The sequence below is a fragment of the Monodelphis domestica genome, chromosome 3, assembly GCF_027887165.1.
Source record: "Monodelphis domestica isolate mMonDom1 chromosome 3, mMonDom1.pri, whole genome shotgun sequence".
NCBI classification, from domain to species: domain Eukaryota; kingdom Metazoa; phylum Chordata; class Mammalia; order Didelphimorphia; family Didelphidae; genus Monodelphis; species Monodelphis domestica.
Window position 1 is genome coordinate 67,498,273 of NC_077229.1, and position 14,097 is coordinate 67,512,369.

At 38.0% G+C, this 14,097-nt stretch overlaps 1 protein-coding gene across 1 annotated transcript in view; it reads right to left on the reverse strand.

Annotated features, from left to right (window-relative positions):
• Positions 1-3,620, reverse strand: part of LOC103103634 (mucin-2-like) — a 57,823-nt gene extending 54,203 nt beyond the window's left edge. Inside the window, exons 1-4 of the mRNA XM_056820634.1 lie at positions 2,537-3,620; positions 2,341-2,408; positions 1,057-1,226; positions 377-415 (exon numbers count right to left, since the gene is read on the reverse strand). Coding sequence (XP_056676612.1) covers positions 377-415; positions 1,057-1,226; positions 2,341-2,408; positions 2,537-2,689 — 430 coding nt within the window. The 5' untranslated portion in view covers positions 2,690-3,620. The remainder of the gene's footprint in view (positions 1-376; positions 416-1,056; positions 1,227-2,340; positions 2,409-2,536) is intronic.
• Positions 3,621-14,097: the final 10,477 nt, after the last annotated feature.

A 14,097-nucleotide genomic window follows, 5' to 3' on the forward strand; every position in this document is an offset into this window, starting at 1 on the left:
TGAAGAATATAGGTGAGAGGCACAAGTCCCTCTGGAATGCTGGGACATCCCCTCTAAGTACCAGATTACAAAGACAATGAGGTCTGACTCAATCTTTAACAAGATCTATATAGGGGCAGCTTGATTTCCAAGTCCCATGGGGTAATTTTCTCTTTTGAAATATTTAGATACAGTTTGAGTAACAAAAAGAAAATAAATAGGCAAGTGAATAAATACAGTCTAAGTATTAGCCATATCTAATAGCATATCTCATATTTTAACCCCCTAACACTACTTCTATTTATCTGACCTACACTGCTCCCTTCCAAAAAAGGGTAAAAATATCTTTCATTGTAGTGTCCCAGTACATAGAGAATAAAGAAAATTTGAAACTCACCCTTCCTGGATCTGAAGAGTGTCATCTTACGATTATACCCTGAAGTTGGTGAGGGAAAAAGAAAAGAAAGAGAAGAAAGAAGGAAATTCAGAGGGAACAAGTGTTGGAGAGACGGGAAGAAAAAATCAAGGAACAGTAAATGAAAGGAGGGAAGAGAAGAGGAAAACAGGATAGAAAAAAAATAGAATAAGACACACAAGAGAAATGAAGACAAGAGTTTGGGAAAGTTAGAGAAAAAAGAAGACAAAAAAGAAGGAGAAAAGAGGAGAGAAGAAAGAAGAGAGAGAAAGAAAGGTGATAGGTGGGCAGAGAGAGAGAGTACACATCAATCTTTGAGTAGGGTATCTCTATGTGGGCAAAAGATTAAAGGAGGAATGGAGAGGAGAGATGGCTTGGGGCCCATAGGGTTGGAAAAATGGTGATTCACCATTTCAGAAGGGATTCATGGCATACTTCTTGGTTGAAGGAGCTTAAGAACAATCAAGCTTCTTCTGATCTTTAGAAGTGAGCCCTCCATGTCTTGACAGTTTGTCACCACTTTGAGGGACAGTGCTCCCAGGAGTGAGAAAGAAACCATGAAAACAAAAAAGGCACAAAAGGAAAGAAGAATTTGGGGCAGGTGGGTCTTTTTCTGGAATGGGAACCCCCAAAGGAAGAAAGGTACTTGTCAAGCTATTTACCATCCACACTGAGGCTGTCTTTGTCTATAATCAAGTGGCTTAGCTTTCTTCTAAAGAGCTGTTCAGTCAACTCCCAGTAAACTTTCTCTTTTTCCAGGACAGCGCTGGCAGAGACTTCCTTAAGAATGCAATACACATCCACTCCTGTTGCTGTCCCATTATTTCGAGACCTGGAAATTGATGTTTCAGATAAGAGATATCAAACATAACCCTTCCTGAGGGTCACATGAACCAGATTAAAGTGTTGTTCTTGATTAAAGTGTAGTTCCAATCTGATTTTAATGTGTTCATTTATTAATTATAAAGGTAATATATAAATGTGTATGGTTTTCTGAGTCAATATACAGTCCATAGGGACCCTGATATGTATATAATTTAGTGGCCTCAGTTTCTTTTTGAGTTTGACACCACTGGTTTTGTTTCTGAAATTGAATTATTCAGTGGACAGTCTTGAGAGAAGTGGTCCACTTTGAACAAAGGTTGAACAAAGGTTTAGAGAGGATTCTAGATTTAGACTTGAAAAGGACATTGGAAGCCATCAAATCCAGCCCTCTCAGTTTATAGAGGAAAGAAAGTGAGGCTAACGCAGGTTATGTGACTTGCACAGCATCACACATCTGGTAAGTATTTGAGAGAAAATTTGAACTGTTCTTCTTGATTCCATGGCTTAGCACTTTATCCACTACAATGGGATTGGTAGTGATCTGTAAATATACTCATTTCTGTTTACAAGTGTCTATAGGGTCTGATTATTTTCAGTAGTTTCTTTAGAGTAATGAAAAGAACATTGAATTTAAAATCAAAAGGCAAGTGTTCAATTTCTGGATCTGACTATCTTTGACCTTGGAAAAGTCACTGGAATCTCCTTGGGCCTTCACTTCATCTGTAAATGAAGAGAGTGGTCCAGATGATTTCTACTGTCCCTTCCAGCTGTCAATATAGAATCCCAAGATTCTAGAGAAAGTTAATGATATATTCTAATCAATCATTTTCTAAGCACTCATTTGGTGCCTATGGTTATTCCTTTCATTTGGAGTTATATAGTGAAAACAGCTGCAACCTTGTCTTTGGAAGAGCTATGGGGATAGAATATTTCTCCACCTGGGAAAGGGTAGGAGCCTAGAATATTTCTAATGGCTTGTTGGCTGGGGGATTTTATCCATTACTGCTTGGGTAAGAAGGACTTGCTATTGGGAAGCAGAAGAAGAACCATTCTGGGCAACTGAGTCAAATGGAAATGTGCTGGTCCCTCATATTTGAGCTGATGTCTTGACAGATTCTCACCTCAATGAGATCACACTGCATCCAGAATACTGAGAGCCAAGGCTGCTCCTTTCAAACAATACCTTAAGCTGGAAACAAAAGTAGAGAAGAGAACTTCTGAGTACCTGGCTAGACCAAGTCTGGATACTCGAGGCTAAGGAAGGCAGCATGGGAGAGAGGAGGTATACCATGGGGGAGAGTGGGGATGGAGTCTTACCAGGTTCTTCAGGACATGCTCAGTGGCCTCGAATGTGCTGGAACCACTTTCGCCCATCTCTGGTTTGTACAACATGTTGGTGATGGTGAAGTCGAGAGTGAAAATCTTGTAGTATGAGGGTCGTGATACCGTACAGTGGGAAAGATAACCCATTGTCTGAGCCTTGGAAATGTTATTCAAATGAGAGAAAATGCTTTGTAAACCTTAAAGTTCTATCTAAATGCTAGTTATTTTGATGATCATGATCATGATCATCCCCATTATTCTAAGTGGCCCTGTTCTACTTCTTCCTCAGAGGAAAATGCAGCAGAAAGAACCCAGCAATGAAACTCTGAGGATAACTCTAGCCATATACACTTTTTTTTTTTTACTGGCAGTGTAAAATTTGTGATTTTGGAGTCAGAAGACCTGGGTTCAAATCATGGCCCTGCCATATCCTATGTTTTTACCTTAGTTCTCTCACATGTAAAATGAGGAGGCTTATTCACTTTCAAAGGTAAGAACTCATTTCCTGACAACAATTGCTAGGAATAATGAAAATTTGTCTGGCAAAAACTAGGGATGGACCAATGTCTTGCATACCATAACAAAGTAAACTCTGAAAGGGTACATGAGTTAGATACAAAAGGTGATATAAAACAAATGAGTTATGAGGAAAATTTTAACTTTTATATGAATGGACAGGGGGACATTTCATGATCCAATGAGGAATAAATAGAAGATCAAGATAAAATAGACAATGTTGTATGTGAAATGAAATTGTTTTTCTCCCAAAACAAAACCAATGTAGTAAAATTAGAAGGGAATTAGATAATTGGAGGGGAATTGTTTTCTCTTCAAATTATTCTGAAAAGGATCTCATTTCCATTTTCTAATAATTTAAATTTATAATAACAAAACCAAGGGCAGAGTGACAATTTCAAGCTGAAGGAGGAGTTTTGCCCTAAGAGATTCTCCCTGGAAAGTCAGTATGTTAATGGAGACAATCTGTGACATCCAGGTAGATTATTTGCTTGGAAAAAAACAATTTACCTGAGTCCAGTCTTCATCTGGCAGTGATCTACATCTACCAGAATTCCTATTGTTTAAGGTAATTCAAAGCTTTCCATCTATAACTTTGAGTATAGCATCCAAACCCAGAGGTTTTTCCCTTTCTTTTCTTTATTAATTTACTGGTGGAAAGATTAGGGTCAGTCAGATAGCCTGTGAAAGGGTTTTAATTAGCATAAAGTGATGTAGATAAGGACTAAAGAAGAACTGAAGGCTTTCCTTAAGAAGGAGGCTTAGGAGTCAGGTGGAGGTAGTTTGAAAAGCATGAGGGATTCATACTGTAAACCTTAAAATTTCTTAGACTTGTGAATGTTGGAAATTTCACCATTGGAAGGTTTCATGCTTGGAGGGAATTTCCTACTGATAGTGGGAACTCTATTGGAATGTGAACCCCCTGGACATGGGAGGTTCCTTCTCCTCCCTACTTGGGACTGCTTTAGGACAGAAGCATTTTGCTGAACAATGGAAAGGGCTTTGACCTATGCTTAAGCATAGAACAGGAAGTTCTTTGAGTCATGATTGATTTTAGAATTGATACAATAGAGATACTTGGAATTGCAGAACCAGGTCTTGGAACTTACAATCTCCACCCTATTCAGCCTAACAGGATTTAGGAAGGGCTGCAGCATAGATCAAAATGTAATTATTTGAGAATATGACCTTCAACAGACATGTTCAAAGGGGGGCAGACCTCTGGGCAGTCCTGGGTTAAGCTAGAGCCACCATTGGCACAGGGAAGACATGGACATTGATTGGTAGATGTGAGAACTGAGGGGAGGGAACTGAGATGGTGTCCTTAAAGATAGCAGGGCCTGAGGACTGGAGGGGTTGGAGAGGTTTTGCTCTGAGAGGTTGTACTCTGAGAAGGCTTGCTCTGAAGGAGGCTGGAGGTGGAGGCCCCTGAGACTGTTTCTCCATTTTGGTCACGTGAGTGATAGGGACTGATCTCTTTTCTTTGCCTCAGCTATCTAAGGGCTTGGGCCTTTTGGCCCAGCCTAAACAGAGGGGGTATTTAAGCCCTATTCCCTTCTCTCCCCATTCTCTCTCTCTCTCTCTCTCTCTCTCTCTCTCTCTCTCTCTCTCTCTCTCTCTCTCTCTCTCACCTTTCTTCCTCCTGTTTGTAATTAAAAATTCCATAAAAGGTTGACTGCTGACTTGAGTTTTCATTTAGGAATTACATAGCTGCATTCCTTGGCGACCTTAAATTAATATATATATCAGTCTTTTAAAGTGATTTCCTTGTCACAATACCTACCAGTTCCCCTTATTCCTTTTGCTAAAATAAACTTTGTTTCCATAACCAAAGGGTCTCATGCTTAATTGCCTCTGAAGAGTTCCTAGGTGGTTTATAACATCTTACATCCCCCTCCAGGACATTTCCCCACTATAATACCACATTTGAAAGACTTAAATCCTATTGATCCCCAGAGTTAGCTCTGAAGGCAGCTGTACAAAGAACCTGAAACTTGGGCCAATGCTCCAATCATCACAGGTACAGATTCAAATTTTAACTCTCTTTTTTGAATTGAAAAGGAAAGGGCTGGAAATAAGCAAATAGTAGATAAAGAAATTCAAAATAGAAAACTATTTTGTTGACAGAGAAAACCAAAACACAAACTCAGAATAAGACCACAAAACCAATGTTGCTGCATCCAAAATTTCCAATAAAAATTGAGAATGCTTTCAAACTTAAAAACAATTAATTGAAGAAGCTCAAAAAGAGCTCTAAACATCAAATAAAAATGGTAGAAGAAAATTTGGGAGTAGTAATGAGAATGATACAGGAAATTCATGAAGAAAGAGTCAACACTTTGGTAAGAGAGGCACAAAAATATTGTAGAAATTAATACCTTTCAAATCAGAATGTATAAAGTGGTAAAAGACACATAAAAATTCAATCAAAAGATGAACTTTTACAAAAAGCAGAATTGGCCATATGGAACAAGATACATAAAAATGCACTGAAGGAGAATTTGTTAAAAGGCAAAATTAGTACTATGAGAAAAAAGAGGTATAAAATTTTGCCAAGTAAAACAAATTTAGAAAGTAGAATTGGCCAAATGGAATATGAAGTACAAAAACTCTCTCAAGAAAATTATCCCGAGATTTCCGGGTAAGCATGGCTGCAGAGTAGATGCGGCTTGCTTCGTCTACTCAGAAGCAACAACACAGATGACCTCAAAAGACCCTCCCAAAATAAAAAAAACAACCATCCTTATAAGAACGGAAAGACCCCACAACAAGGCAAAGCTCTGAAGGTAGGTGGGATTCCGGCATCTCCACAATATAAGGGAACAAAAAGCTGACCCACCCTGCCCTCCCCCACCAAACAGCCGGAGCCAGAGTTAAAGTCAGCACTGGCAAGAATCAACAAGTGAGGGAGGGGCACCACAGGTCTGTACAATGGGCAGCCCCAGGTGTGGGGACCTGAATAAGATAAGGTCCTTCTCCTGAGAGTACTAATACCTGAAGCCCCGGCAGGTGGGCTAGGGGAGCACAGATCTCGGGCACCCAGAACTAGTGTGCTATAATCACCAAGTGTGTGAAGGGATCCCCTGACATGAGCAAGGGGCACCTACAGGTCTTGGGAGTTAGCTAAGACCATCAAAGACATTCACCTGAGAGCACTAACTCCTGAAACACTGGCAGACAGGGGAGGGCAGTCCCTAGGCTTTCCCGAGAAGACAGTGCAGCTGCAGAGAACCTAGAAGTAGCCTGAGACTAAAGCCTTGACCATTAGCACCCTTATACTGAGACAAGTACTACTCATTCAGATTTCTGACGGGAAAAGGGAGGAAGAAACAAACAAACAAAACACAGAGATGGCAAACTGTACCCAAGAAACCCAATACCCCAACACCAAGAGAAGCCAGAAGAGGTTACTTTGGATACATTTTATGGAGGGAAAACACAAAAAACAGGAAATAGCAGAAGAGGAAGCGTAAACAAATGCACCAAAACCTTCCAAAGAAATGGAAATTGTCCACAACCTCTTGAAGTATTCAAATTGGAAGTTATCAAAAAGATGGGAGCTTTTGGGCAGGAAAAATGGGAAATAATGCAAAAGGAACTCAGCAATCTAAGGTACAGAAAAACGCAACTACAGAAACAGCTTGAGGCCGCAAATAGCAGAATAGACCAAACTGAAAAGGAAAAAAGGGCTTTAAAGGTCAGAATCAGGCAACTGGAAGACAATGATCTTGTGAAAAAGCAAGAATTAATAAAGGAAAGCCAAAAGACTAAGAAATTAGAAGAGAACATAAAATATCTCACTGAGAAGGTTGCAGACCTAGAAAATAGAGGAAGGAGAGACAATCTGAGAATAACTGGCCTACCAGAAAAGCCAGAAATAAATAGTAATATCAACATCATAATACAAGATACCATCAAAGAAAACTGCCCAGAGATTCTAGAACAAGGGGACAATATAGGCATTGATAGAGGTCACAGAACACCCTCTACAATAAATCTCCAAAAGACAACTCCCAGGAATGTAATTGCCAAATTCCAAATCTTCCAAGCAAAAGAAAAAAATCTTAAAAGAAGACAGAAAAAGACAATTTAGATATAAAGGAATGCCAATCAGGGTCACACAAGACCTTGCCATTTCCACTCTGAATGACCGTAAGGCATGGAACATGATTTTCAGAAAGGCAAGAGAGCTGGATCTTCAACCACGAATCAGCTATCCATCAAAACTGACTATATACTTCCAGAGGAAAGGATGGGCATTCAACACAATAGAAGATTTCCAAGTTTTTGTAAAGAAAAGACCAGAGCTTTGTGGAAAGTTTGATATCCAAACACAAAGAGCAAGGAAAACTCACTTTTATTCAAACTCTCTTCTATAAGGACTACATTTATTTCAAATTATATATATATATATATATATATATATATATATATATTAATATGTGGGGGAAATGTAATGTGTAACTCTCAAAAATGGTATGCATTATTAGTTAGAAGAATCACACATAGGAAATGATTGGGGCATTAAGACAATATGGAGAAAGGGGGGGGTGAAAGAAAGAAAAAGGGAGGGGTGAATCATTGACAGTACTAAGATATACTTCAAGAAATAGAAAAAAACTAAATAGAATAATATTTCTCACACAAAGATACACATGGGAAGGGAAGGGGAAGGAATTTCCTTTAGGGAGGAGAGGAAGAAAGTTTTAATTGGTTTTACTTAAACCTTACTCTCAGTGAAATCAACTCTGAGAGCTTAGAACATCTAGATCCATTGGCATCTTGAATTTTATCATATCCAATAGGGTAAGAGAAAAGGGGAAATTAAGTAAGGGTGGGGGGAGGGAGTATAAAAAGGGAGGGAAGGAGAGGGGGAGGGGAAGGGAATAAAAATGGAGGGGCTAGAAAGGGAAGCATATTAAGGGAGGGGACTAGGGGATTAAACTAAAGTAAATCACTGGTTTAAAAGGTTATAGCTAAAGAAGAAAGGTCAGAATTAGGGAAGGATATCAAAATGCCAGGGAATCCACAAGTGACAATCGTAACTTTGAATGTGAATGGGATGAACTCACCCATAAAACTTAGATAAATAGCAGAATGGATTAGAATCCAAAACCCTACCATATGTTGTCTTCAAGAAACACATATGAGGCGGGTTGATACTACAAGGTTAGAATTAAAGGATAAAGTAAGACCTTCTGGGCCCTCAACTGATAGAAAGAAAGCATGAGTTGCAATCATGATATCTGATAAAGCCAAAGCAAAAATAGACCTGATCAAAAGTGATAGGGAATGTAAATATATTCTGTTAAAAGGGAGTATAGACAATGAGGAATTGTTATTAATCAACATGTATGCCCCAAATGGTATAGCACCCAAATTTCTATTGGAAAAACTAGGAGAATTGAAGGAGGAAATAGACAGTAAAACCATATAAGTGAGAGACTTGAACCAACCACTCTCAAATTTACATGGATCAAACCAAAAAATAAATAAGAAAGAGGTAAAAGATGCGAATAAAATCTTAGAAAAATCAGAGTTAATAGACATATGGAGAAAAATAAATAGGGACAAAAAGGAACACACCACCTCAGCACCATATGGCACATTCACAAAGATAGACCATACACTAGGTCACAGAAACATGGCATGGAAATGCAGAAAAGCAGAAATAATAAATGCAGCCTTTTCACATCATAAGGCCATAAAAATATTGATCGGTAAGGGTACATGGAGAGCCAAATCAAAAATTAATTGGAAATTAAATAATATAATACTTCAAAATTGGTTAGTTAGAGAACAAATCATAGAAACAATCAATAATTATATTGAGGAAAATGACAATGGTCAGACATCATTTCAAACCTTATGGGATGCAGCCAAAGCAGTACTCGGAGGAAAATTCATACCCTTGAGTGCCCATATTAACAAATTAGGAAGGGCAGAGATCAATGAATTGGAAATGCAAATAAAAAAACTTGAAAGCAAACTATTTCAAAACCTCCAGAAGAAAACCAAACTAGAGATCCTAAAAATTAAGGGAGGAATTAATAAAATCAAAAGTGGTAGAACTATTAAACTAATAAAGAAGACTAGAAGCTGGTACTTTGAAAAAAAACAGACAAAATAGACAAGTACTTGTCAATCTAACTAAAAAAAAGGAAAAAAGAAAGGAAAATTAACAGTATCAAAGATGAAACGGGGGAACTCACCTCCAAAGAAGAGGAAATTAAGGCAATCATTAAAAACTACTTTGCCCAACTATATGGCAATAAATATACCAACCTAGGTGATATGGATGAATATTTACAAAAATATAAATTGCCCAGACTAAAAGAAGAAGAAATAGAATTCTTAAATAATCCCATATCAGAAAAAGAAATCCAACAGGCCATCAAAGAACTCCCTAAGAAAAAATCCCCAGGGCCTGATGGATTCACAAGTGAAATCTATCAAACATTCACAGAACAGCTAATTTCAATACTATACAAAGTATTTGACATAATAAGCAAAGAGGGAGTTCCACCAAATTCCTTTTATGACACAAACATGCTACTGATTCCAAAGCCAGGCAGGTCAAAAACAGAGAAAGAAAACTATAGACCAATCTCCCTAATGAATATAGATGCAAAAATCTTAAATAGAATAGTAGCAAAAAGACTCCAGCAAGTGATCACAAGGGTTATTCATGATGACCAGTTAGGATTTATATCAGGAATGCAGGGCAGGTTCAATATTAGGAAAACCATCCACATAATTGACTATATCAACAAACAAACAGACAAAACTCACATGATTATTTCAATGGAAAGCATAGGAATAGAAGGGTCGTTCCTAAAAATAATAAACACCATATATCTAAACCCATCAAACTAACATCATCTGCAATGGGGATAAACTAGATGCATTCCCAATAAGATCAGGAGTGAAACAAGGATGCCCATTATCACCTGTATTATTTAACATAGTACTAGAAACACTAGCAGTAGCAATTAGAGAAGAAAAAGAAATTGAAGGCATCAAAATAGGCAAGGAGAAGACCAAGCTATCGCTCTTTGCGGATGATATGATGGTCTACTTAAAGAATCCTAGAGAATCATCCAAAAAGCTAGCCGTAATATTCAACAACTTTAGCAAAGTTGCATGTTACAAAATAAATCTGCATAAGTCATCAGCATTTCTATATATTTCCAACACAGCTCAGCGGCAAGAATTAGAAAGAGAAATTCAATTCAAAATCTCCTTTGACAATATAAAATACTTTGGAATCTATCTGCTGAGACAAGCACAGGAACTATATGAACACAACTACAAAACACTCTCCATGTAACTAAATCTAGACTTGAGCAATTGGAAAAATATTAACTGCTCATGGGTAGAACGATCCAATATAATAAAAATGACCATCCTACCCAAGATTATTTATCTATTTAGTGCTATACCAATTGAACTTCCAAAAAACTTTTTAACTGACTTAGAAATATCCATTACAAATTTCATTTGGAAGAACAAAGGATCAAGGATATCCAGGGAAACAATGAAAAAAAATTCAAAGGAAGGTGGCCTTGCAGTCCCAGATCTCAAATTCTATCATAAAGCAGTGGTCATCAAAACAATTTGGTACTGGCTAAGAAACAGAAATGAGGATCAGTGGAATAGACTTGGGGTAAGTGACAGCAGTAAGACAGTATATGACAAAGCCAAGGAACCCAGTTTCTGGGACAAAAACCCAGTATTTGACAAAAACTGCTGAGAAAACTGGAAGACAGTGTGGGAGTGATTAGGTTTGGATCAAGACCTCACAACCCTACACCAAGATAACTCAGAATGGATGAATGACATGACCATAAATAAGGAAACTTTAAGTAAATTAGATGAACACAGAATAATATACATGTCAGACCTGTGGGAAGGGAAAGACTTTAAAACCAAGCAAGACATAGAAAGAGTCACAAAATGTAAAATAAACAATTTTGATTACATCAAATTAAAAAGGTTTTATACAAACAAAACCAATGCAACCAAATTGATAAGGGAAGCAATTAATTGGGAAACAATTTTCCTAACAAAATCCTCTGGCAAAGGTCTGATTACTCAAATTTATATAGAGCTAAACCAATTGTAAAAAAAAATCAAGCCATTCTCCAATTGATAAATGGGCAAGGGACATTAACAGGCAGTTTTCAGCCAAAGAAATCAATACTATTAATAAGCACATGAAAAAGTGCTCTAAATCTCTTAGAAACAGAGAGATGCAAATCAAAACAACTCTGAAGTATCACCTCACACCTAGCAGATTGGCTAACATGACAGCAAAGGAAAGTAATGAGTGTTGGAGGAGATGTGGCAAAGTTGGGACATTAATTTATTGCTGGTGGAGTTGTGAATTGATCCAACCATTCTGGAGGGCAATTTGGAACTATCCCCAAAGGGCACTAAATGACTGCCTGCCCTTTGACCCAGCTGTAATACTGCTGGGCTTATACCCCAAAGAGATCATAAGCAAAAAAGACTTGTGCAAAAACATTGATAGCCACACTCTTAGTGGTGGCAAAAAAAATTGGAAAATTTGGAGATCTCCTTCAATTGGGGAATGGCTGAACAAATTGTGCTCAAAGGAGTAGTGAACTGGAGGAATCCTATGTGATCTGGAATGACCTCCAGGAATTGATGCAGAGTGAAAGGAGCAGAAATAGGAGAACATTATACACAGAGACTGATACACTGAGGGACAATCAAATGTAATGGACTTCTATACTAGCATCAATGCAAGAAAGAATGCTATCCACATCCAGAGAAATAATTGTGGAAGTAGAAACACAGAAGAAAAACAACTACTTGATCACGCAGTTCAATGGGCATATGATTGGGGATGTATACTCTAAACAATCACGCTAATGCAAATATTAAAAATATGAAAATATGTCTTGATCAATGACATATATAAACCCCAGTGGAATTGCTCGTTGTCTATGGGAGAGGGTTAGAAGGAGGGGAGGGAAAGAACATGAACAATGGAACCATGGAAAATATTCTAAATATGTTAAAAGCACTATCTGGATTTTGAAGTGGTTCATCTTTCAGATCCTGTTTTGGTTGATCTGCTAGTTGTACCACCATTTCATAATTGTGTAATGGCTGACCATCAAACAGCAAATCAGGGAAAAGAGTTGCTGGATTTTACATATTACACCTCCACAACCTTATGTTCTCATTATTTAGAAGCACAATCTCATATTTATCTAAACTCTTGTCAGAGAAAGCTTGAGTTATATATTTTAGAAGTGCCTCCACTTCATGAGAATGTAAAACCATGAGTAAATAACCAAAAAATAAATCAGCAGATTTTGACACAAGCAATGTTGCTGCCTCCACTCCCCTCAAACAAAGTGCAATCCCTGCAGCTATTGGATCTAACTGTGCACTATAATATGCAATAGGGTGATGATTTGACCCTAATGTTTATGTAAGCATCCCTGATGCAACTCCTTTTCTTTCATGCACAGACAATTGGAATGGCTTTGTGTAATCCAGAATTCCAAGTGCAATTGGAGAAAGAATCTAACTTCACCATGGCCTACAAATGTTCTTTCAACTTCAAAGGCTTAGATTCTGCATCCCTTGTTAATGCTGTAAGGGGCTTGTGGTAAGTTCACTATACCCCCAGATCCACTGTCTGCAGCAAGCCTTTACTCCTAAAATAGCCCCAAATTGTCTCTTAGTCTGAGGAGCACTGATTCTGAATATATGCAATCTGCTTTGGGGTAATGCTTCTTGATCCCTCAGAAAGCACAAACCCTAAATACTGGACTCTTCAAAGACACCACTTGACTTTTGCCTTAGATATTTTGTGTCCTTGTTTATACAATTCACATAGCAAATGTTTACTATCCTGCTGGCACATTATGGCTGAGGGTGATGCAAGAAGTAAATCATCCACAAAATGTATCAATTACTCTTCCTAAACTTTAGAACAGGGATGGACTTTTTCAATATCCATGGGGAAGATGACCCCAGGAATTTTGGGACCCTTCTCAAATGATTGCAAAAATTTTCTGTGAGTCCTTATGTGTTGGGATTGAGAAAAAAGCAGAACATAAGTCTACCACCATAAAATATCTAGTTGTGCTTGGAAATCGATGTGATTATTTGTTGCATGACTCAGTACTACAGGATGGGGCTTAATTACATGATCATTTACTGCTCTTAAATCTTGCACAAACTGATATAGAACTCTTCCTTGCTCATCTAATTTTAGCTTCTTGACAGCAGGTATTGGGGTGTTGTATTATGACATACAAGGAATAATATTGCTCTGTTGTAATAATGAGTCAATTACCAGTGTGATCCACTCTATAGCTTCTTTGCTCAATGGGTATTGTGGAATACAAGGTGGTGGACCACATTTCACCCTTATTCTTACTGGTGTTGCAGGTTTCAGAAACCCAACATTTGTATAATGTCTAGTACATATAATGTCTACATTTTCAGGATGTCCTCAGGGATCGGATAAATATTCCCTTCTCCTTTCACCTCAGTGGTATCTAAAAACAGAACTAGAAACAAAATTAAGGATTCCTCTGAAAATTGCAAGAAGATGTCTCCAGTAAGGATACACTGGATTGTTGCTGTCAGTTTACAGAGTTTCCTACCAGAGAAATGAGTGTTCTTTAGATAGAGGTCCAAGGGATGCCATATGTGGTTCTAACTTTTAAATCCATTGTGGCTTTCCTGTGACTCCCACAAACTCCCTGGTACTCATTGGTGCCTCTTACAAGATTGACTTAGTGACCCCAGTGTCCAGAATACAGTCATACAATTGACTCCCCACCATTAGGGTCACATGGGGTTCCATGCTATTTGCTGGAGAATGCACCAGTATAATTGGAGCTAACACAGTAGGATCAGGGAAACTCAGCTCTTGTCCCTGTTCCTCATCCTCCAATTACTGATCAGACTGCTTTTCACTACTAGATACACCTAAGAGTTTAAGATTCTCATCACAAGTTCCAGTATTAATACATTCAATTTCTTGTTCC